We start from the raw sequence: 26708 nt of genomic DNA, 5'->3' as shown, positions 1-26708 counted from the left end.
CTTCTACAGGGACTGGGGCCCCACCCAGTGGAGGATGGTGACTTAAGGCTGAGCACAACTACAGGGACCCCAGACTGGTTGGAACCACAAGGCTGATGATGGACATTCCTGGAGCCCCACCTGGTTATCTCCCCACCAACCAATCAGAGTAGGATCACACACCCGGCAGCCCTCCCCCCAGATTTTGCCTATAGAAACTCTTCCCCCCAAACCATCAGAGCTTTTTGAGCACGAGCGACGCATTCTCCTTGCTTGACCCTGTAACGAAACTTTCTCTGCTCAAACTCCAATGTTTCGGTTTGTTCGGCACATGGACTTGGGTCCGACAACAATTAGATGACAGGAAACACTACATTTGCGTTCCTTACACATCCCAGCACCAAACACGCTTGAGCTCCTGGTCACAGGTGCACAGGCACACCTTTCAGCAGGAAACTAGCCAGAAGACACATTGGGTTAGGGTTTGGGAAACACCCAAGCTCTTGAATAATACTTGAAGCAATTCTGGATTACCTAAAGAATACAAAACATTTGTATTCATCTATGAAGAAAACAGAGTATCTTCTTGAAAACATTTTCATCCATTCATTGAACAAATATTCTCAGAGTCCTAAGTCTGGCCCAGACACTCCTCTCAGCCCTGATAGACATGCTTCTTGTCCTTGAAGAGTTTACACTTTATTACCAAGCAATTAAAATGCTGTACGCCCTGGAAAGGAAGAAAATTGTAGTTTTATAACGTCGTGTAATTTAGGAATCATATTCATTTATACTATCCTCTCTTTTCAGGCAGCTTAACCAGGTGGCAGACAATAAAATACCAGAATTCTATAGATTTTGTACTTAGGTTATGTAGAGAAAGGCTTTCCTATTGGAAAAATTAATCTGACACCCAAGCCACCACTGGTGCATCTCAAGTACACCTACTTCTACAAGTTTAACAACTTAAGTGCCTAAGTCAGTGGGCCTCCCTGACAAGAGTTGCATAAGTTAAACTGTCAGCAAGTGTTTTTGCCTAAGTCAGTATGGCACCTGCTTTTGTGGGCAGGGGAAGATGAATATTAAGACTATGCTTCTGGAATAAAATCTTTAAATGCAAACATGACTGCCACTGTAGACCTTTTAATCTAGCGATACTGTATTTCACTTCTGTTTTTGGAGAGATGCGTTGACTGGACCACACAAGTACAACTCAGGGATTATCTCAACTATTTAGATAAGATTTACTTGGGGACTTCCCTGGCGGTCCAGTGGTTAAGACTCTGCACTTCTCCTGAAGAGAACGTGGGTTTGATCCCTTGTTGGGGAACTAAGACCCCACATGCCACATGGTGTGGCCAAAATAAAAAAAAAGAAAGAAAAGAAAAAAGTAGACTTACTTAAAAAAAAAAAAAAAAGATTTACTTGACTTTGGCAGGTGACAAAATCTAGGGTGTGGGATAAAGGAGGAAGAAGAAAAGACTGGCACATCCCAGATAGTGTTTATGTTAAGCATAGTGTATAAATGACCAAATAGTTTCAAACAATGCATGGCACTTTGTGTAAAACAGCCACTGTCTGTTGAATGTTTTCCATAAACCAGCACTGCAAAACGTCCTTTATTGCCCATAGTCCTTTACTGCCCAAAATGGACCTCACCTTGCAGCTTAGGTAAACATTTATACTCATAAAATAGAGCTTAGTGAGTCTCCCTTGATTAGGACCCTAACTCTGGGATCACATTTGCCACTGTTTTCTAGCACACGCTCTAAATGAGCAACAGTGTAAAATTTTACTTTGAATGTAAGCATACATATTGCTCCATAAGTAAAGAACATATCAGAAATTTAAAATTCCTTATGCCAAAATAACTTTCACACAGGTAATTATACTTTTTTCAGTGTAATTTACACAAATACATCTGACTTTGAAAGAAACCCAGAACAGAAAGATTGAATTTACAAACACAGTGATTATAATTATGATTTTAAAGAAAAAATTTCCCTTTTAAAATAATTCACCTAAACATACAGTTAAATACCTTCCTTACTATATTATATATAAGCAACTATATATTGGCACACAGGTTAAGGTAGGGGAAGTTTAGTCACTGAAAATTAAAAACACATCAAAAAATAAATATATGTATATTTATAACTAAATAATTCAGAAAGGCTAAAACATGAAGAGAAGTGAAATTATGCCCAGCACATGCAAATCAAAAAGGCAAGCGTTATGATCTTGATATTTGACAACTTAAGATTCAGGCCAGGAACATTATGTGAACAACAAAACAATGAAAAAAGATATTTTTAATGCTAACAGCTACAATTCCCAATGAAATTATAATAGATATGAATTTATGTCCCCCAAAACACAGGTGCAACCTTCATAAGAAAGAAACCACAAAATATTGACAAGGAGAGACAGACAGACAGACCCACTAACAATGGGTAACTTTAATAAACCACTCTGGTCAAAACAGATCAAGAGGAAAAATACAAATAACGATTTAGAATATATAAACAGAAAAGAGTGTTATCTTATAGTTACATACTGAACTTTGTATTCTAATAAAATAGTATACACTTTCTTTTCAAGGCACATGAAATATTTATGAATATTGACTATTAAGTCGCAACAAAAACGCCAAGCAACGTCATAATACAAACTTATTTCCTAATCCCACATAATAGACTATTAACGGATTAAAAAAAACTCAGTTGTGAACTTGTAACCTATGACTGAGAAGATTAGAGTTTACACACCAGAACTTGACATGTTACGGTCGTTCCTTTCATTGTATTACAGATGGTTTTGACTAACAACTTGGGTCTCAGGACTACTTTTCCAAAATATTTAAATGTATGAATAATCTAAGGAACATACATGATATTTATCATGATCCACCTGGAATAATTTCAGGTTTACTTAACTCAACATGTAATTAATATGTACAAAATGTGAGGGGCTGGTTCATGTGTGTGTTAAATCACATTTGCTCATTTGTTCAGTTAATGAAGGTTTTCTGTTTTCTCTGTCAATGTATGAATTTGTGTGTAAGGGTTAGTTTGATGTTTCATTGTTCAGAGGAATGAGGGGTCAGTAAAATAACATAATCATGGGAGGAGCTTCCAACATTAGGATTTCTTTGATGTAATTTTAATAAATAAAAAGTTGCTTCCCAATATAACACTAAAATTTAGAAACTTTCTCCACATCCACGCCTCCTGCCTCATTGACCAGTGACCTCTTCCAACCATCACAAAAATTTACTAAAGTCCTTTCCCTACCTGCTTCTGTACATAAATAATTCCATGAAAAATTCAACCATTAAAAGCAATCAGACTTTGAATTTCACCACCCACATAAAGATTCTTCTGCTTCCCACTAGCTAGCTATTTTACATTTCATAGTGTTTATATGCATTTTTGTTTGTTTCTTCCTTTCAAGGGGACAGAGTCCATCTGAACGTGTCTGTATAGGGAAATGAGTACTGGTGACTAAAATACTTTGTTCAACACTTAAGAATTCAGTCTCAGCTGTAATCACAATCCTCACTGTTCAAGAAGAAACAAATTCCTGTTGCTAAATTTCCCGAGACTATCGCACCTCTTTCCAGCTGAGGGGAGGGGAGAGGAAGTGCACTGTCCTCACCGGGTAGGATACCACACAAAAAACGCATCCAGGATCCCTTTATGGCACAGAATGAGAGACAAAGTTCACACGGGGAACTTGGAATACGGTTTTCACATTAAGCTTTTCCCTTAAGAAGCCACATGCCGCATTACCCGATGGTTCTAGGAATGCAGTCCCACGTACCCGTGAGCCCAGTGTCACGAGCCATCTGATAAATGGCTGAAGTGCCGATCCTCCTACTCCGCTCACCCCAGCACTCTCAGACCCTCACTCACCTCAGAGGATAAAGACCGGACAGCATCTGCTGAGCGACCTCTTTGGGCTAAAATAGCACGTCAAGACACAAACGACTTTATAGAGTTCAGTTTTAAAATACAAACATGACTCCAGTTATCCAAGGGGCTTTCCCTTGCCCCCAAATAACAGTCCAAATCCCCACCCATCTCATGAATTATGCAAAAGATATATTTTCGCAAAAACAACAACAACAACAAAAAGACTAGCGTATGGAACCTCTCCATCACAAAGCTGCTGTGATTCATTATGTGCTCATAGCTGGGCCCCCACGGCCCTGGGCCAGCAGTACCTTCAACAAGCACCCATGATTGTAAAGAAAAGACTTGGGTTACAGGGGAGGTGCCCGAGGGAGCTGCAGAGGGGACTGCAGGTCGCACAGAGCTTACATCTGGGGGCAGAGGGGCAGCAAAAAACACAAACAAAACTTGATAGTAATTCAGACAGTATGTGCAGTGAAGGAAAGGAAGACCCACACCCAAAGCTCACTGCTTCAGAAAAGCCCCAGGTGCTGGGTTTCTCCTTCCCACAAAAGTATAATTCAGAAGTCCAGTTGTGGAACAACGTCAAAAAATATAAGCTAAGTGCAACCTAAGGGTTTTTGCTGGGCCTGTAATGAAAGGCTTATAAATCATTTTACCTTGATTCAATAATCTACATGTGACTTAAAATGATGAGGTCTTTCTTTTTATAAGAAACTCTAAGTAATGAATTTATATTTTATATTAAAATGTATTCTCAGCAACATGGATGAACCTGGAGATGATCATACTAAGTGAAGTAAATCAGAGAAAGACAAATACCATATGATATCACTTATATGTGGAATCTGAAAAAATGGTACAAATGAACCTACTTACAAAACAGAAACAGACTCACAGACATAGAAAACACTTATGGTCACCAAAGGGGAAGGGGGGGAGGGATAAATTAGGAGTTTGGGATTAGCAGATATACACCACTGTATATAAAATAAACAACAAGGTCCTACTGTACAGCACAGGGAACTATACTCAGTACCTTATAATAACCTATAATGGAAAAGAACCTAAAAATGTATATATGTATAACTGAATCACTTTGCTGTAGAGTTGAAACTAACACAACATTGTAAATCAACTATATTTCAATAAAAACTTTAAAAAGCAAAGTTTATCAGAAAAAAAGACAACTGCTATAAACACTAAAGCAACCACTAAAGAGAAAATAAAAAGTTCTATTGCCAATAAGCAAATAAAGGAGATCATTTGCATCTTTTAAAAATAATTCAATTAAAAACATGTTCTGACATTAAATTTCTGAAAGTAGGTTTCAATAAAAGTGTCTATATCTCACATGCACTTTTCTCCCCAACGAGGCCGTATCAATGACAAGGTCACACCGATGACAAAGTCATGGAGCCCACTGGGTGGAGCCCACTTTCTTCTCAAATTTCTGACCCTTAGTGACTTCATTTCAATGAAAACTGTTCACTAAGCCACCCAACAGCATTGACTACGTTTTTAATGTCTTGATAACTATACTAAATGGATCTTAAAATTCCATACACCATATGAAGAAAACACTTAAATGTTAAAAAAATAAAAGAAGCATGAAGCAATTTCCAAGTGTACCTTGTAAACTTGAGTTTCATAAAGAAACCAGGCACTAGAAAACCTACTGGGAAAAAACAACACTGGCCACACTGAACCCAACTTCTGAGAATATTACAAAAATAAACAAAGGATTATGAATAGCCTTTCTTATTGTGGACAGAAAATGTTGCTGGCCAGTCCAGTGAACAATGAATGTGGCCATAAGCCACTGCAGCTGCCCGCAGCGGTGCACCTCAGGGGACTTGAGGTGGAGAAAAATAGGACACTGGCCCAGACAGCTGAGGCACACATCAAAGGAATGATCCCCATAAGCCCAGGCTCTGGTATCTTCCCATACACAGAAAAGCACTATAATCATTAACTTGAGATGTCTGTTTTTTGTGATTAGCAGTAATATTTTCATGTCTGACTACATATGTTTTGTTTTGTTTTGTTTTGTTTTTCCAGCAAAAACTCCTATGTGCCCCGGCACCTGCCTTACCTCTTTGGACAGTTCCTCAGAGTATCTGAGAGGCTGTTTCCCAGGCTCTAGTTCTCAGTAAGGTCCCCAAATAAAACTTAACTTGCAACTTGTAGGCTGTGCATTTTTCTTCAGTCAACATTATGGTAATTAATAGGCAAGTGAAAAAGCTTGCATCTTCAAGAAAGAATTTAGAAATTCTATTAAAAAAGAAACCTGGAGTCTGTAATCTACAACTTATTTGATAGAAATTTCATAAGAAAAACATTATTCAGTGGCAGGCAGTGGGGTAAAAAACTGCTCCACAAGTAGGCTACCAGAATATTTGGGGAAAGAGTTACCACAAAACATTCTACAAAGTTCCAACAGTTCAGAAAGGGTATTTCCAGGATTTTTAAGTGTTCTTATACTTTACACTCAAAGCTAGAAACTAGCTCACCTTTCAGGAAAATAGTATGTCAAAGCAGGAAACAGAAGCCTCTGTTCGTGTACTTAGATTCTGCTCATGTCCATCACCAAGGTTCATTTCACCACCAAAGCCTAACTCCTTCCCTCCACCATCTTCCCTGCCACCAGGACCCACCAGCGATGCACGTGGAATGTGGGTGACACAAAGCACAGAGACGATAATAAAAAAGCACAAAGTTACAGGAGACCCCGGCCTTTAAAGACCCAAACAAACTGCTCTCCTTGCAGATAAAGCACCAGCCAAAGATGCAGCCACACTTAACTTCTAAGAGCTGCTATTATGCATAATTCTCATATTTGTCTCCATTCAGAAAAGAGAAATGGACACAGCCCAGTATTAACTCAGCATTTCAGTAATACTGATGGAAAACCCAAGCTAAGAACAATCGAATCTGCCGCGGTTACTTGCCCCCTGAACCTGAACCCCCATTTCTCGCCTCCTACCTCTCACTTGAGAATTCCACCACAGGGCACAGCTCCTTCATTCTTCTCCCTCTGCTGTCTCCTGGGCAAGGCTTGTAGTGGAACCCCCCAGAGCCACGAAGGAGGAAAAAGACCTTCACATCCTCCTGGCTCCCTGGGTGGCCAATCTGGAGTTTCAAACACTCCCAAAGCCTGAAAACACACCTCATCCCCTAAGGATCCCAGGAAGGGGAGGACAACTAATAGTGATTATGTGTGTGTGCTCATGTGCACGCATGTATGAATGTGTGTGTATCTGTGTGTGTGTTTGTGTGTGAACGTGCATGCACGTGTTTAGAGGAAATAACTCATTTAATAGCCCTTTTTACTAGTGAGGAAAGTGAGGAACAGAAATGAAGAAATTTTCCCAGGTTTACTTACCAAACCAGTGGCAGGGCTGAGATCCAAATCTGTCTTTTACTGGGTGGCTTAAACAACAGGAATTCAGGTCTCAAGGTTCTGGAGACTAGAATTGGGGCAGATTTTCTTCCTGGCTCACAGAGTCCTGGTCTCTCCTCCTTTTCTTATTAGGATGCTAATCCCATCATGGGGGTTCTGCCCTCTTGACCTCATCTAAACCTGATTATGTCCCAAAGTCCCCACTAAACACCATCACATTTGAGGTTAGGACTTCAATGCAGGAATGGGGGTGGGGTGGGAAGGGTTGGGGCATGAACATTCAGTCCATAACAGAATCCAGGGAGCCTGGCCCCAGAACTCACGCCCTCATCGTTGCTAGACTACACTAGAAAGTAGACGGAAACCGAGGGAAGCAAAGACACTGAGAAGAAATAATATGCTTAGACAGTGAGTCTGAATGAAAGCAGGCACCCCCAAGGACCACACTAGGGGGATATCCTGTATTTCCCTACATACTCTCTGAGCAACTGGTACCTAAAAGAGAGACACAGAAAGTTCCACCTCTATGTACCACCAGACTTACAATAATCACAATATGCTTCAGTTATTTGATAACCTTAGCCCAGATTGCTTTTTCTATAAAAATTTTGTTTGGTTCAATCAAGAACAAGCAACTCCACTAATTAATAATTTTCTTTAAAATATTTTTACTCAATTCACAGATGTGAAAAAAAATCCACAACTTCATTTCTCTAAGGAACAGAGTCAATAAGCAAACAAGGGAATTTGTATAAAATGACACTTAAAAGCAAGAAACCAAATTTGCTAAATTTATATTGTGCTAAGTTTTAAAACTCCATATTGGTAGGAAAAAGTGTTATGTACTCCTGCCAGTTCTGTTTTTGCATATTATTAGATAACACAGGTCCTCACTCTGAAACAAGCTAACATGAACTCGGAGTAAGGGGGACAGATGCCCTTATTAAGGGGAAGTCACGGACACACTTGATCTATAAGCCTCAATTCCCTTCACTGCAACATGGAAATTTACCTTCCTCTGGACCATTTTACACAACTATCAGTAATAATCGGGGGAGGGGGTGAGGGTAAAATTCAAACCAATACTGAGTGCGTCTCTTTGGATCCTGATAGAAAGGTTTCAGAATGTGTATCCTGCTTGTCAAGAGCAATTATCTTTCTAAGCACCTGCTGCCTTAAGTAATTCCTTCCTATACAGTTATCAGGAAGAGGCTTCTCAGCTCTGAGCCCCTTTGAGCCAGTGAAGGAAGAGCAAAAGATGAGCAACATGATGCGGTTCCAATGAGGGGTGAGAGACAGACAGATGTCACTGGAATTTCTGATTTAAATCTAAAACATGTTATTGTCCTTGTAAAGTATCCTTAACTACATTTATTTATTTATTTATTTTTTGCGGTACGTGGGCCTCTCACTGTTGTGGCCTCTCCCATCGAGGAGCACAGGCTCCAGACGCGCAGGCCCAGCGGCCATGGCTCACGGACCCAGCCGCTCCGCAGCACGCGGGATCCTCCCGGACCGGGGCACAAACCCCTGTCCCCCGCATCGGCAGGCGGACTCTCAACCACTGCACCACCAAGGAAGCCCCTTAACTACATTTTTAAAAAAAATTTTTTTTAAAGTGCTTGAAAGCAATCATTAGGCTTAGAGACCAAAAATAAAAACAACCATGGTCTCATTTACCTTATCAACTATATTTCTAACAGAATACTAGTTAGTTTTACTTAATTCACCCCTTTAATTTCAAGTCACATAATTTTGATAAATCGCGATTGAACGGGATAGAAATTTCAACAAGGACACAATTTAGTATTCACTGCCCTCGGCTCACAGTACCAGCAGGCTTTAAACAGGACAGACATTCAAAAGAGGGAAGAAACCTGGGCCTTATCAGCCTGGGGCAGCTACTCCTGGGTGGACAGTGACACTTGTTTCCACGGGTGGGGCCATCAAACACTTTCTTAGGTGTCCCTTGCTACTGTATCTGTAATCGATGTTGACATACGTGTACCAAGGGAATGTAACAGGGTACGTGAGCCAATTAAGGGTTCAGTACTTGGGGCACCTGCCCCTCAGGGTGGTGGTGGTGCCCCTGTGGCCTGTAAGAAGGCCACACTCCAGAGGCAGCTCCTGCAAGGTCCTCAGCCCTCTGATAGATGAGGCTTGCACATTTGTACACGAATACGTGAAACTAAGGGTATACAAGGTCTGTGGATTAGCTGAAATCTCTTAGACATGCCCCAGCCACCTCCGTCCACAGGCTGAGCACGAGACACCCCACAGAGTGAGTCTACAGCTGGGGTCCTTAAGGAGGCCACCCAAGGCTTTATCCCGAAAAGCCCTGGTTGCGGCCCTGGCTGCGCTGGGTTTCCAGCGTCTCCGGCATACCGAGGGCAAAAGATCGCTCCCTCTGTGATGGTTCTGTATCGGTGCAGAGCAAACCTTTCAGGCAAGATATTGGTGAGAGGACCTCCCACCACCGAAAGCTAGACAACCTCAGGGTTACAGTAACCCTACTGGCCAGGGTTTAATAAATATCTAAACAAGAGAGGATTAGATCAGAAACTGCTTCGCTTGATCTGGTAGCAGGGTCACCTTACTACTTGTGTGCCTGCAAAATGTCCACTTAGCACTTGTTGTCCAGGCAGTATTATTAATGGCACCCCTTCCACTCTCAAAAGTATCCCAGTCTGGATGATGAGCCACGTGGATCTTCTACCCAGTAGTGAGACTGGAGATGGGGGGGGGGGGGAAGCTGAGCCTTATGAAATTCAGAATTCCTTTACAGCTACTATGATCTACCAAAATGGACCTCAGAGTTGCGAAGACCACACTGACTCCTTATGGGTCAAAAGTTATACAGAAAATTCAATTTATTTTCACTAAACTACAAATCTGTAGATACTCTCATAATACCAATTTCTGGGAATAATACTAGAATATTTAAAGGAATCCTCCCGTTGAGAACAAATACAAATGCTGGATAAAATATATTTGTAAAATATCTTAAAGTCTTCAAAGAGCTGACGAGATAGGAATTAGGATTCTAATCAAAAGGCAAGAGAAAGCCCTGAGAGAGGAGCTCGCTCAGAGCCTGCCTTTGCCCTGCCTGACCCAACAAATCTGAACTTCGTGCTGACAGTTTCTGGGGTCCGGGGCTAAATACAAAAGCTCAGGGCCCACCCAAAGTACAGATTCTAGACCCTCCTGACAATAAACTGGGACTTGAACGGCTACACACAGGGAAATCAACTCCTGCAGTGATGGACAGTTAGCCCTGCCTGATGGGGCCTCTGGAGCCTGATTTAAGGAGATCCTAAACCCAGATTTGCTCAGACCCCCAGCACAGACTAGGGCAAATCTCTGAAAAGTACCTTCATCCTAGAGTTTAAATTATTCTAAACCCTTGGAGTGGGAGTTTTCAGAAGTGCACACCATTTTCACTCTTCCCATCTAAAAATTGTTACAATATGCAGGATAATTTAGAGTTTACCAGGCACGTTCACAACTGCATCACAGCAGCTCAGGCCTCCATCATAAGCGCCACATATACATACACACACACACACACACACACACACACACACACAGATACGGTGACAAGAGGAGGATCAGACCTTTGGCACCTATGACCCAAACCTCCCATCCTAATTACTCCAGTGCGGCACTTTACAATAGAAACATTACAAAGGAAACTCAGCTCTAAGCTTTCCTAGAGTTATCTGACAGGGAAGAAGACAGAGAAGAAAATCCCTGCAGTTTTTTACCATCTTACACATGCTTTGTTTTTGAGATGCCAGTGCTGGTTGTAGGAAAAGCACAGTCTTCAAGGAGCAGCATGTGTGGATGGGAGAGGAGGAGTAGTTAGTGAGGAGGGCTGAGGGCAGGTCAGTCTGTCCTATTAACAAGCTACGCTATATACACTACCAAACGCAAAATAGATGGCTAGTGGGAAGCAGCCGCATAGCACAGGGAGATCAGCCCGGTGCTTTGTGACCACCTAGAAGGGTGGGATAGGGAAGGTGGGAGGGAGACGCAAGAGGGAGGGGATATGGGGATATATGTATACATATAGCTGATTCACTTTGTTATAAAGCAGAAACTAGCACACCATTGTAAAGCAATTATACTCCAATAAAGATGTTTAAAAAACAAAAACAAAAAAATTCTCAGTAAACTAGGTATTCAAAGAAACCTTAATTTAATAAAGACTCGGAAGACCACAATGAAAAAAATAAAATAAAATAAAACAAGCTGCGTGACATTGAGCAAAAGACACAACCACTGAAAGAGCTTAGTTTGCTCTTGTATAAGGTGACCCCGGAGGTCTGGTTACATCCTGTGGCCATTTCCACATCCAAACCAATTGATGTTTACACTTCCGTGGACTTCTCAGTGGAGGCACATCCTGACAGAAGTCAGTTTTACTATGGAGGCCACAAGTGATTTGCTCACGGACACCTCAATCTCGACAACACACAGCAGACTCGGGCTTCTGGCACCGAAAGGCACACACACACACACACACACACACACACACACACGTTAGTCGACTCCTTTGCTCAGAAGGTTCTCATTACTAACTCAACCAAGGCAATATCCGATTGAAGGAAAGGACCATAGCATTAATTTCAGATTTCATTCCATGGCTTGACTGGGCTACATCTGCCAGCTTTAGAAAAGCAAATGTTTCTTGTTGCCGGCCTTGGCGTCCTGTTCTATGACAACGACCCCCAATGCTTCCACTTGAGAAAGCCTCCTCACCACCAAAGCAGCTTAATAAAAATTTAAATTGTGATTGTGCTACTCACGGATTGACAGGGCAGGACAAGCTTGTGCTATTTATGAATTATTCCACACATTATTTTAAGCCGACCAAATAGAAGCCACATTCATACGGGGGTAAGCTGGAAAGCCAGGTAAATGTTTTCATGATTTTTAAACCATATTTTGTTAACAGGTAAACTGGCATTCCATTGGATAATTTAATCTGCTTTAAATCTATTCTAAGGCTCTGAACAGCTTATGAGACATTTTGAATATAAATTTAATTCCTCTATTCGCCTTCGGGCAATATCTTTCAGCACAAGTGTGATAGGACAATATAGCATAGGGATACCTGTCAATAGTAAAGTATTAAAATACTGACATGAAAGCCATTTTAAAAATGGTAAAAATCACCCTATTTCCAAATATAGAAAATATTTTATAAGCCTGGTTAAAGATAAAATAACACCATAAAGAATAACAAAATATCATGCTATTACTGCTTCCATGCGTCTGGATCACCAACAATAACATAAACAGGTAAGAATAACTTGCAATTATCTTTGATGCTTATTACAAAAATAATTCGGTCCCCGTATGTGGAGAGAAGCCTGGCGGTTACACACTCGTCATCCCAAGGAACTGAAAAAAGAGGGACCAGTTGTCCAGCCTAAAAAGTTACACATAATAAAGCTGCTTGAGTGATTCTTTCAGCATCTCACAGCCTCTCGGAACAGGAGGATGAAGAGAATACGTCCCATCACTTACTCAATGCTTTAAAGGCACTGAGACAAGCGGTCATGCAGCCTCTTCAACAGTTTTGAGTTTTCATTTAATCACTATACACGGTAATCCAGTCTACTCTTCCACGTCTCTAATCATAAGGACATTTTAAAAACAGCAACAATCAAAACAAGCTTTCATGTAACTTGTACACTGGTTTTAGCTGATCTATTAGAAAATCTTAGGTTTACTTCCTCTTCTTTATGTTAGCTCAGCAAACATCTGAGATTCACTCTCAGCATATTTTCCTCTCCTGTGGACCATCCTCCCCAGGTATCATCAGGGGCTGAGGCACGGCCCACATCTGGATCTCACCAGTGTTCACCAGTCCCTCTTTGGACATGGCAAAGAGAAGTCAAATCAGGTACAGAGCACAGTGGGACTAGTATTTCTCATGAGTCAAAAATTAAATATTTGCTAATGCACACTAAACATGTCACATGAGAATCATGCTCTTAGCAAGATACAGAAATAACACAGAAGCCAAATTACTCGTAACCTTTCCAGAAACAATCATGGTAGAAAGTTTGGTAGCAGTTACAGGAAACATACTCATCTCAATCTACACAGAGAGTCTAAGTATGAAATAATTTTACCACTAAGCAGCACATCCTTTGGCCCAAATTTGAGTATTCAAAAGCTGAATTTTTATTTTTCACTTACCATGTTGTATATCTTTCATATCTAAGTGAAGGCTAGACATCAATATTCCAACTGCTTGTGACCTTTTGTTGCTTAGTAACTTGACAACCTGTTCAAGAAAGAAAGGAAAAGGGAGAAATGTTATTTGAACTCAGTGATAGGCTTAATAGCATGTTATTTTTATCCTAAATGAAGAACAAATAACTTAGAACAGTTAAAGTACCAGAACTGATATGAGCAAGCTTTTGGGTTTTGTATCTCCCGTCTTCAAAAGCCCTGCCTTTGCCCTGTTGTTCACCAGCAGCCTCAGCATCAGGCTCTTTACCTGCCTTGTAAGAGCCTGATCTGCCATCACTGAAATTTCTAACCATCTAGGAAGTTAGTTTGGTCTCTGTAAAATAACAGTTACACACCTGATCATTTGCAGCCTGAGATTTTAAAAGTGTTCTTTGTTTTTAAATGCAGAACCTTGAAACACTGACCAATAAGTAAAGGGAAAAATAAAAGTACGCAGAGAATCTGTTAGATCAGATTAGTTTGACCACAAAATAGAAAATGTGCTTTTATGAAGGTTTTTTAGAAAGCTCACTATTTTACTGGCATTTGCTCTCATTTTGCATTTGGCCCACATTTTGGGAGGAACTTTCCAACTAATTAATTGTGATACAATCATCAAATCTAACGGGCTGTGTTAGCTCAATCTCAAATCCTTCCAGAGAGTCCGGAAGAGTCAATCCACACAACCCATGAGAAATTTCCTAACACAGATGTAGGTAGGTTTAAATTATGTTTTCTAGACTATAACACATCACTGATAAATCCTGCTTATGACACTATTATCTCAGATAACTGATCTTACGTAGAGCAGCAATTTCTACTTACTCTCAGCATTTTGTTATAAATTTGCTTAGAAAAACACTGGAGGAAAAGAAAAATGTTAAGGTCAAATTCCAGAAGTGACAGCTGCCCTAAGTTGATCAATTAGGAAACTAATAAAATAATCATGCCCAGCTGTCAAACAAATCACAGTGTAAGATAATATTCTCAACAGGAATAATAGCATTCTTGGTTCCCTATCAGGGAAACGGGTGGAGAAAAAGACAAATCCCTTCCAGGAGAACCAACCGCAAAAACCCCACAGTCATTTCTGAAAGCTTCCTGAGGAAAGGGACATTAACACCCCACAAGAAGCAGCGCCTCCTAATAGGAAAGACATAGAAACTGATTCTCAGTTTGCTCTTTAAACATTTTATTTAATTCAGCTTAGAACTTGAATTTGAATCCATTCATACCTAAACTATTTTTATCAATAACAATTTCCTCTTCCGAGGTGAAAAAATAGAAACTTAATTTCAGAAAAGCAGAAGGCATGTATTCTGTTCTAAAAATGTTTCTAACTTCAAATAAATAGAATCTGGGTCTCATCTGTGCTACGCTGAAAAAACTGCTTTTCCTAAGGTTTCCTATCTCCCCCCACTCCACCCCCCGCCGGTTCCTAATTACAATGAGCACGTCTGCATCCATATGTCGTCTGACCTTCCTGCTGTGCTGACATGTTTATTACGCCCTTATAAAAATTCTGGTGAAAATTAATTTCTAACCCTCAATTAAAACTGGCGTCTGGAAGGCCTGCACAGGGAGCTCTCACGCCTACCACTGGGGGTCAATCACCCAAACGGGAAGAGAGGGTCCTCGCACCTCCAACGGGAAGGGGTCTCTACTTCCCCGGCAGGAGGAAGGGAGATGTTCTTCCCGCCCAGCAAAAAGCTCAGCCAATGGAAAATGTCGCAGCTCAGCCAATGAGAAACCTGAACTCCCACTTTCCTCCAATGAACTTTTATAGAGGAGAGCCCTGCCCACTGCCCCTTTTCTCTATAAAAGCTCCTGCCCTTTGTTCTCCGCATTTCCCTGTGGTCAAAAGCTTGAATTTATTTCCCCAATTACGATTCCCCTGGTTATTACCAAATAAACTCATGCTGCTGAGATAACTGGCCATTTTATTTTTAAAGTTGACACTCTGTACTCCAGGATTCCTGCCAGTCTGGCTCAGGCTTTTTTAAGGTGAACTATTCTGATTTCACATTAAATATTGGCATATCCCAGAGTTCTGCTCTCAGCTCCATATTCTCTTCAATGTATGACCTGTATTTTCTCCTCCATCAACATGTATGCCTGCACTTATATAACTGTGTTCTTTTAACAGCATCTTAACCTCAGCAGTATCCTATTTTTCTAACAAATATCTCCACTTCAATTACCCACATAAACCTCCATCTGACATGTCTAATACCAAACTTGTCATCAAGCCCACCCCAAAAACCTACTCAGCTTCTCCTCTTTTATTCCATGTGTTGAGATCATGCACCACCATTTTCAGTCCACCATCAAAGTTAGAAATCCAGAAATCATTCTAGATCCACCCCCCCTCCTTCACCTGCATGTTCTGGTCTGACAAGTCCTGTCAGTTTTAAGTCTGCTCTATCCTTGAAATCTACCTCTTCCTCCCTAAATCTACTGTCAGCATTTACTTCTGTATTATAACTTGCAGAGATCAATGCAAAGGATCCTAACCAGACTTCCCAGTTATAGTCCAGTGGTTCCCAAGGTGTATTTCCTGCAAGAGAGGGCACCATAATCACCTGGGAACTTATTAAAGATGCAAAATCCCTGTCAGAAAGCTGTTAGTCAGAAGATCTAGGCAAAGAAAGACTCAATCAGCATTTTAAAAAGCCTTCCAGGTGATTATAGAATAAACAACGATTCTCATGTCTTCCCATCCATTCTCCAGTATTATCTCTAAAAGTGCCGCTATTTGCATGTCACTCCCTTGCCTTTTAAACCTGAGAGGCTCATAAATAAGGGTAGGTCACATAGCCTCTTCACAGAATGTTTCACAGTTCATACCTGAAACTTGCTTTTCCTCTTATAATTAAAATGAACTTGACTATAAACTGTATGTTACATTTAAATGCCAAAGATTATAGACAGGAATAATAATTATTGATCACCTTCCAAAAAGCATACATACAGGAGAGAACACATGTCTAAAAGGATCAGTTCCTCCACAGTTCCCCAGAGTTATTCAACCTAATATAAAGAAACCACCATCATCACTTCTCTCTCTCTCTCTCTCTCTCTCTCCCCCCTCTCTCTTTAATACACTGAATAACAAGAACTTGAAGCTATCAAACTATAACATTTTAAGAATCCAGTGACTATATATATAATGGAGATGAAGGAGTTGACTCTTACAAAATGATCTTAAAACGCTTAGATGAAAAGCAGAAAATACAGATTTAGCAAATTTGAATATTCCAGAAGGCAATCTACAGATTCAGTGCAATCCATGTCAAAATGCTACAGGCATTTTTCACAGAAATAGAATAAATAAGCCTAAATCTGCATGGAAACACAAAAGATTCCAAATAGCCAAAAACATCTCTAGAAAGAACAAAGCTGGAGGTATCACACTCCTTGATTTCAAGCTACACAACAAAGCTACCATAATCAAAACAGTATTGTACTGGAATAAAAAAACAGACACACAGATCCATGGAACAGAATAGAGAATCCAAAGATAAACCTGAGTTTATATGGTCAAATTCATCTACAACAAAGGAGGCAAAAATATACAGTGGAGAAAAGACAGTCTCTTCAATAAATGATGTTGGGAAAACTGAACAGCTACACGTAAAAGAATCAAAGTGGATTACTTTCTCACACCATATTCAAAAGGAAACTCAAATGGATAAAGACATAAATATAAGACTGGAAACCATAAAACTATAAGAAAACACAGGCAATATGCTCTTTGACATCAGTCTTAGCAATATTTTTTTGAATATGTCACCTCAGGTAAGAAAAGCAAAAGCAAAACTAAACAAATGGGACTACGTCAAACTAAAAACCTTTTTCACAGTGAAGGAAACTAAGAACAACAACAACAACAAAAGGCAGCCTAATTGAATGGATGAAGATATATCCAAACAATGTATCTGATAAGGAGTTAATATCCAAAATATACAAAGAACTCATACAACTCAACAGTAAAAAATAAAAAACAAGGGACTTCCCTGGTGGCGCAGTGGTTAAGAATCCATCTGCCAATGCTGGAGACATAGGTTCAAGCCCTGGCCTGGGAAGATCCCACATGCCATGGAGCACTAAGCCCATGCACAGCAACAACTGAGCCTGAGCTTTAGAGTCCACAAGCCACAACTACTGAGCCCGTGAGCCACAACTACTGAAGCTTGCACACCTACAGCCCATGCTCCACAAAAAGAGAAGCCACGGCAATGAGAAGCCCGCACACCACAATGAAGAGTAGAGAGCTGCCTCAACTAGAGAAAGCCCATGTGCAGCAACAAAAACCCAACACAGCCAAAAATACATAAAAAAATTTATTTAAAAACAAAACAAAAAAACACCAACCAAACAACCTGATTAAAACATGGGCAAAAGACCAGAATAGACATTTTTCCAAAGAAGACATACAGATGGCACCCAGACACATGAAAAATGCTCAACATCACTAATCATTAGGGAAATGCAAATCAAAACCACAATAAGATAACATCTCACACCTGTCAGAATGGCTATAAAGTCTGCTGTTATTTACTGTCAATTTCTCCCTTTTTGTCTGTTAATATTTTCTTCATGTATTTACATGGACCTACGTTGGGTGCATATACACTTACAATTGTTGTAACTTCTTGGATTGATCCCTTGATCACTATTTAATGTCATTCTTTATCTATTGTTACAGTCTTCATTTTAGTCTATTTTGTCTCGTATAAGTATTAGTATCCCAGCTTTCTTTTCATTTCCATTTGTACAGAATACTTGTTACTCCCCTCACTTTCAGGCTGTGTGTGTCTTTAGATCTGAAGTGAGTCTCTTGTAGGTAACATATATATGGGTCCAGTTTGTATATCCACTCAGCCAATCTATGTCTTTTGATTGGAGCACTTAGTCCATGTACATTTAAAGTAGTTATTGATAGATATGTACTTATTGCCATTTTGTTCATTGTTTTTTTAATTAATTTTCATTGGACTATAGTTGCTTTACAATGTTGTATTAGTTTCTGCTATACAGCAAAGTGAATCAGCTATACATATACACATACCCCCTCTTTTTTGGATTTCCTTCCCATTTACGTCACCACAGAGTATTGAGTAGAGTTCCCTGTGCTATACAGTAGGTTCTCGTTACTTATCTATTTCATACATAGTAGTGTATATGTCAATCCCAATCTCCCTTATTGTTTTTATAATTCTTTTTTGTACCTTTCTTTGTTCACTTCCCTTGTGATGTGATAACTATCTTATGTTTGGATATCTTTCTCATTTTTTGTGTGTTATCTAGTATAGATTTTTGGGTTGTGGTAACCAGGAGGTTTATATACAACAATAACAATTTTTCTCTCTCTGTATATATTATATATATAAAATATATACACATATATATATGTGTGTGTTTATTTTATTTTTTAATTTGTTTTTATTGAAGTATAGTTGCTATTCAATATTATATAAGTTACAGGTGTACAATAGAGTGATTCCCAATTTTTAAAGGTTATGCTCCATTTGTAGTCACTATAAAATATTGGCTATATTCCCCATGTTGTATAATATATCCTTGTAGCTTATTTCATACCTATAGTTTGTACCTCTTATTCCCTTACCCCTTTATTGGCCCTCTCCCCTTCCCTCTGCCCACTGGTAATCATTAGTATGTTCTCTATATCTGTGAGTCTGCTTCTTTTTTATTATATTCACTAGTTTCTTGTGTTTCTTAGATTCCACATATAAGTGATATCATACAGTATTTGTCTTTCCCTGTCTGATTTATTTCACCTAGCATAATGCCCTCCAAGTCCATTCATGTTGCTGCAAATGGCATTATTTCATTCTTTTTTATGGCTGAGTAGTATTCCATTTTATATATATAATATATATATATATATATATACACACACATACACAGAGAGAGAGAGAGAGAGATACATCTAGAAATGTGACACATATATATATGTCACATCTTCTTTATCCATTCATCTGTTGATGGGCACTTAGGTTGCTTCCATATCCTAGCTATTGTAAACAATGCTGCTATGAACACTGCAGAGCATGTATCTTTTCAAATTAGCATATTTGGGTTTCTTTGGACATATACCCAGGGGTGGAACTGCTCAGTCATATGGTAGTTCCATTTTTAGTTTTTTTGAGAAGCCTCCATATTGTTTTCCACAGTGGCTGCACCAGTTTACATTCTCACCAACAGTGTACAAGGGTTCTCTTTTCTCTACATCCTCACCAACACTTGTTATTTGTGTTCCTTTTGATGATAACCATTCTGACAGGTGTGAGATGATATCTCACTGTGGATTTGATTTGCATTTCTCTGATAATTAACCATGTTGAGCATTTTAATCTACCTGTTGGCCTTATTTGTAAAAATATCTATTCAGGTCTTCTGACCATTCTTTAATCAGGTTGTTTCTTTTTAATGTTGAGCTGTATGAGCTATTTATATACATTGGATATTAATCCCTTATGGGTCATATCATTTGCAAATATTTTCTCCCATTCAGTAAGTTCTCTTTTTGTTTGGTTGATGGTTTCTTTTGCTGTACAAAAGGTTTTAAGTTTAATTAGGTCCCACCTGTTTACGTTTTCTTATATTTCCTTTGCTTTGGGAGACAGATCCAAAAACAATATTGCTAAGGCCAGTGTGCAAGAGTGTTCTGCCTATGTTTTCCTCTAGTTTTAGAATATCCAATCTTACATTTAGGTCTTTATCCATTTTGAGCTTATTTTTGTCTATGGTGTTAGAGAATGTTCTAATTTCATTCTTTTCCATGTAGTTGTCCAGTTTTCCAGCACCACTTATTGAAGAGACTGCCTTATCACCACTGGGTATTCTTAACTCCTTTGTGGTAGATTAATTGACCGTAAGTGCATGGGTTTCTTACTGGGCTTTCTATCCTGTTCAATTTATCCAAGTGTCTGTTTCTGTGCCAATACCATACTGTTTTGATTACTGTAGCTTTTTAGTTATACGTGATTATTTTAAATTTCTGATCTCTTAATTCAAATATCTTTTAGCAATCCTGCATTTTTACTTCCCCCACCAAGTTTACTGTTTTTGACATCATATTTTACATGTTTCTGTAACTACTTATTGTGGATGCAGATGATTTTACTATTTCTGTCTTTTAACCTCTCTACTAGTTTTGATCTATTACCTTTAATGTGTATTTGCCTTCATCAATGAGATTTTCCCTTTTGCAATTTTTGTATTTCCAGTTGTGGCCTTTCTAGAAAAGTCCCTTTAGCATTTCTTGTAAAGCTGGTTTGGTGGTGCTGAACTGTCTTAGCTTTCATTTGTCTGCAAAACTCTTTATATCTCCTTTGAATCTGAACGATAGACTTCCCTGGTACTGTATTCTTGGTTGTAGGTTTTTTTCCTCACACTGCTTTAAATATATCATGCCACTTCCTCTGGCCTGCCGTTTTGGCTAAAAGTCAGGTGATAGCCTCATGGGGGTCCCCTTGTATGAACTAGTTGCTTTTCCCTTGCTGCTTTTAATATTCTCTCTTTATTTTAATTTTTGCCATTTTAATTACAATGTGTAGACATCTTTGGGTTGATCTTATTTGGGACTCTCTGTGTTTCCTGGACCTGGATGTCACCTTTCTTTCACAGGTTAGGGAACTTTTCAGCCAATAGGTTTTCAAATAACTTCTCTGTCCCTTTATTCCTCTCTACTCCTCCTGGGGCCCCTATAATGTGAGAATCAGGATGCTTGATGTTGTTCCAGAAGTCTCTTAAACTCTCATTTTAAAAGTTTTTTTTCTTTTTTCTATTCTGTTTGAGCAATTTCCACTATTTGGTATCCCAGTTTGCTGATTCATTCCTCTGTATCATCTAAGTTACTATGGATTCCTTCCAGTGTATTTTAAATTGCAGTTATTTTATTCTTCAGCTCTTTGGTTAGTTCTACTTTCTAACTCTTTCTTAGAAACTTCTAACTTCTTACAGGGTTCATCCATTCTTCTCCCAAGTTCTTTGCTCATCTTTACCTTCACTATCTTGAAGGGAGGTTGATTATCTCCACCTGACTTAGTCCTTCTTCTGGGGTTACATCTTGTTCCTTCATTTGAAACATGTTCCTCTGTCACCTCATTTTTCCTAATTCTCTTTTCATTTCTATATATTTGGTGGTTGGTTACATTTCCCGATGTTGGAGAAGTGGACTTAAGCAGGAAACATACTCCCCTAAATGCTCCAGGGGTGCCCCCTCAGTGGGTCATGTGGGTGCTTTTGTTGTGGGGGACTGACTGCTGTGGGGGCACTGGTAGGTGAAGTTGCACCCTGGCCCATTTGGTTGCCAGGCCCTGCCTAGTGTGGAGGCTGCTGTTGATCAGGGCTGGGCCCAGGCATGGCTTGCTGCAGGGCCCAGGGAGTCCTGGTCCTGGTGCTGGCCCAGTGGTTGGCAGGGGAGATACTGGGGTGGATGGTTGTGGGCTAGAGGTTTCCGGGAGCTAGTGTTAGCCTGCTTGTGAGTGAGTTTGGGGCCTCGTGTGGAAGGTGGGGTGGAGGGAGCTTCCAAGGCCTGGTTCTGGTCCACTGATGTGTGGGGGTAGTCCCTGATGCAGTTGGCTGCAGTGTCCAGGGTTTCTTGGAGCTGGTGTCAGCCCACTGGTGGGTGGGACCAAGGCCCAGGGCATCTTGGGGCTGGTGCAGACCCTCTAGTGGGCAGAGCCAAGAACCAGGCTCTCTGGCTGTGGGGCCCGGTGATTCTGGAGCTGGTGTCAGCCATCTGCTGTGAAGGACCAGTGCCCAAGGGGCCCCAGGGCAAGTGCTGGCCCACTGGTGAGTAGAGCTGTGTCCCAGGATCTCTCTCTGCAGGATTCTGGGGGTTCCATAGCTTCTGTCAGCCAGCTGGTGGGTGGAGCTGGGTCTTGGGGTCTTGAATTCCAGACCCAGGGATCTGGTGTCGGCCCACTGATGGGCATGTCTGGGTCCTGACAGCTAGCTGGAGGGTCCTGGGTGTCCTAGCGCTAATGCTGGCCCACTGGTGGGTGGGGCTGATTCACGCCTGCTCTGTTGCTCAAGGCCAGGTCCTGGGCAACAAGGGGATGGGGAGCTGAGGGCAGGCGGCCTGCTGGTGGATGGGTCTGTGTCTCTGATCAGTTGGCTGCTTAGCCGGGGCATGCCAGGACTGGTGCTGACCATTGGTTGGGGGGGCCAGGTCCCAGCACTAATAGGCTAGAGGGAGGACTCCAAAATGGCGCCTACCAGCTCCAGTGTCCACGTGGAGAAAGAGCTCCTGAAAGGCCTGTCCTTGTCCCCAGGGTGAGCCCCAGCTACCTCAGCCTGTCTGGAGACTCTCCACCATCAGCAAGAGGGTCTGTCCCAGGCTCCTTTCAACCTCCTGACTCTGCCCTTTAAGGACAAATTGTCTTTTCCCACAGCCCTCTGGGACTCCCTAAAGCAAGGCTTGCTGGCCTTCAAAGCCAAATATTCTCGGGGCTCATCTTCCCAGTGCAGGACCCCCAAGCTGGGAGCCCGAAGTGGGGCTGAGAGCCCTCGCTCCTTGGGGAGAACCTCCGCAACTGTGATTATCCTCCTGTTTGAGGTTCACCTGCCCACGGGCATGGGTCTTCATTAAACCTCATATCCGCCCCTCCTACCCCTTTTGTTGTGGCTCCTTCTTTATGCCTTTAGTTGTAGACGATCTCTTCTGCTGGTCCTCAGGTTGTTCTCACAGACAGCTGATCTATAAATAGTTGTAATTTTGAGGTCCTCATGGGAGGAGGTGAGGTCAGGTCTTCTTACTGCATCATCTCAGCCATTCCAAGTCGATTTTAATTTTTTTCTTTTCCTTTAATGTTTTCTCTAAGAGATGATGGATGTTTGCTAAACTTATTGTGGTAATCATTTCTTGATGTATATGAGTCAAATTATTATGCTGTGCACTTTAAACTTATAAAGTACTGTATGTCAATTACAGCTCAATAAAACTGCAAGAAAAAATTTATTTGAAATCCACAAAATTTGGACATATAACCAGAAAAAAGGGGTTACTTTAAATCTCTCCAAATTCATATCAGAGTCAGTTAATATTCTTAATGAAGTTCTTATCTTAGACATCCCTTTGACGAAGGACTCTGTAGGAATTATGAACATGGAATCTGTAAAATAAAGCATTATTTCTCAAGCTTCAACATGCACATAAATTACGTGGGATCTTTTTAAAATGCAGACTCTGCTCTTCAGCAAGTGGAGTTGGGAAAGCTGGACAGCCGCATGTAAATCAATGAAGTTAGAACACTCCCTCACATCATACACAAAAATAAACTCAAAATGGCTTAAAGACTTAAATATAAGTCACGATACCTTAAAACTCCTAGAAGAGAGCATAGGAAAAACATTCTCTGACATAAATCAACAATTGTTTTCTAAGGTCAGTCTTCCAAGGCAATAGAAATGAAAGTAAAAATAAATAAATGGGAACTAATCAAACTTACAAGTTTTTGCCCAGAAAAGGAAACCATAAACAAAAGGAAAAAACAACCTACACACTGAGAGAAAATATTTGCAAATGATGTGACCGACAAGGGTTTAATTTCCAAAATATACAAACAGCTCATACAACTCAATAACATAAATAAATAAATAACCCAATCAAAAAATGGGCAGAAGACCTAAATAGACATTTCTCCAAAGACATACAGATGGCCAACAGGCACATGAAAAGATGCTCAACATTGCTAATTATTAGAGAAATGCAAATCAAAACTATGAGGTACCACCTCACACCAGTCAGAATGGCCATCATTAAAAAGTCTGCAAATAACAAATGCTGGAGAGGATGTGGAGAAAAGGGAACCCTGCTACCCTGTTGATGGGAATGTAAGTTGTGCAGCCACTATGGAAAACAGTATGGATGTTCCTTAAAAAACTAAAAATAGAGTTTCCATATGACCCTGCAATCCCACTCCTGGGAATACACCCAGAGAAAACCATAATTCTAAAAGACACACGCACCCCAAAGTCATTGTAGCACTATTTACAACAGCCAAGACATGGAAGCAACCTAAACGTCCATCAACAGATGAATGGATAAAGAAGGTGTGGTACATATATACAACGGAATATTACTTAGCCATAAAAAGGAATGAAATAATGCCATTTGCAGCAACATACATAGACCTAGAGATTATCATACTAAGTGAAATTATGTCAGGCAGAGAAAGACAAATATCATATGATACTGCTCATATGTAGAATCTACAAAACTGATACAAATGAACTTATTTACACACCAGAAACAGAGTCACAGACTTAGAGAACGAATTTATTGTTACCAGTGGGGAAGGGTTGGGGGTGGGATAGACTGGGAGGCTGGGATTAGCAGATGTAAACTATTGTATACAGGATGGATAAACAAGATTCTACTGTATAGCATAGGGAACTATACTCAATATCCTGCCATAAACCATAATGGAAAAGAATATGAAAAAGAATGTATATATATGTATAACTGAATGACTTTGCTGTACAGCAGAAATTAACACGACATTGTAAATCAACTATACTTCAATAAAATAAATTAAAAAAAAATAAAAATGCAGACTTGTTCCTAGGTCTGGGTGGGGCTGAGGTTCTCCTAAGTTCCCAGGTGATGCCAGTGCTTCCAGCCCATGGACCACAAGGGCCTAAGCCTCTCCTGTTTGCTTTTTATGCTTTCTGGAAAAGCTGCTCCAACATCCTAAAATCTCAGTTTCTTTACCTAAAAAAATACCAACAGCATCAACTTCAAAAACCTGTAGGGAGACGCAAGAGGGAAGAGATATGGGAACATATGTATATGTATAGCTGATTCACTTTGTTATAAAGCAGAAACTAACATGCTATTGTAAAGCAATTATACTCCAATAAAGATGTAAAAAAAAAAAAAAAAAAACCTGTAGGGGCTTCCCTGGTGGTGCAGTGGTTGAGAGTCCGCCTGCCGATGCAGGGGACACGGGTTCGTGCCCTGGTCCGGGAGGATCCCACATGCCGCGGAGCGGCTGGGCCTGTGAGCCATGGCCGCTGAGCCTGCGCGTCCGGAGCCTGTGCTCCGCAACAAGAGAGGCCACAACAGTGAGAGGCCCGCGTACCAGAAAAAAAAAAAAAAAAAAAAAAAAGCTGTAGCAGATATTCAACATGATAATGCATGTGAAACTTAGCAATGTCCTAGCAAATAGTTATAACTATAGAAGTTAAATATTTAAGAAGGCATTTTAAATGTTTTGTCATAAATAAAACATGTGGCTTTTTTTCTTTACTGAATTTAATTCCACAAGATAATTAATATTATCTTTCTTTCCTCCCACGTAATTTCTTTAAAAAAAAAAAAATCAGATCCCAATTAGCTTTGAGTAGTTTTCCGATAACTGTAAATGATTTCTCCATTGAAATTTGCTTTCCTGGCATTCTACATGATGAATGATACATCTGTCCAGACCAGGAACAATCTTAGGCCTTGAGACAGAGTAAAACCAAAGTGTTCATATATGTGATCACAGACAAGACTTTCAGGACCCTAACATAGTTAATATAATTAGGCTGCATAACTTGAAATGTGTTTAAAATTAATATTAACTAATTTTTGGTCTGAACAATTAATGCATCAAGGAGATATCTTTGGTCTAGCTCCACTGTCTATACATTCCTTTATTTCTTCATGTAATTTATAACTGAGCCAGTACTGGGAACTCACGATAGAAGTATGGTTATAGAAGCAGCTAGGACAATGGGAATCTATTCATAAATATTTTTGTAGATCTTTCAATATTAATTTATTTTCTCTGTTATCTTGAACACTTTTTACCTGGCTGAATGTGCATGGAGACTTTTTTAAATTTTATTTATTTTGAATGTGCTGGATCTTTGTTGCGGCACATGGGCTCTTTGTTGCAGCAGGCAGGCTTCTCTAGTTGTGGTGAGCAGTTAGTTGCAGTATGTGGGATCTTAGTTCCCCAACCAGGGATTGAACCCGGGCCCCCTACATTGGGAGCATGGAGTCTTAACCACTGGACCACCAGGGAACTCCCTGCCTAGAAATTTTTTTAATCTTATTCATTTTTTAACATTTTTATTGAGTATACTTGATTTACAATTTTGTGTTAGTTTCAGGTGTTTAGCAAAGTTGTTCAGTTATACATATA

The 26708-nt window shown here is 40.1% G+C and overlaps 1 protein-coding gene across 1 annotated transcript in view; it reads right to left on the bottom strand.

Moving 5' to 3' along the window:
• Positions 1-11080: 11080 nt before the first annotated feature.
• LOC111184024 (formin-2) overlaps positions 11081-26708 on the bottom strand; it is a 188742-nt gene continuing 173114 nt past the window's right edge. Inside the window, exon 10 of the mRNA XM_089898410.1 lies at positions 11081-13594. Within this exon, the coding sequence (XP_089754536.1) occupies positions 13499-13594 (96 nt within the window). The 3' untranslated portion in view covers positions 11081-13498. The remainder of the gene's footprint in view (positions 13595-26708) is intronic.

Source organism: Delphinapterus leucas, chromosome 16, assembly GCF_059928025.1.
Source record: "Delphinapterus leucas isolate spDelLeu-1000000601 "Yukka" chromosome 16, BTC_Dleu_Yukka2, whole genome shotgun sequence".
In the NCBI taxonomy this organism is placed as follows: Eukaryota; Metazoa; Chordata; class Mammalia; order Artiodactyla; family Monodontidae; genus Delphinapterus; species Delphinapterus leucas.
This window is presented reverse-complemented; position numbering and strand designations above follow the sequence as displayed.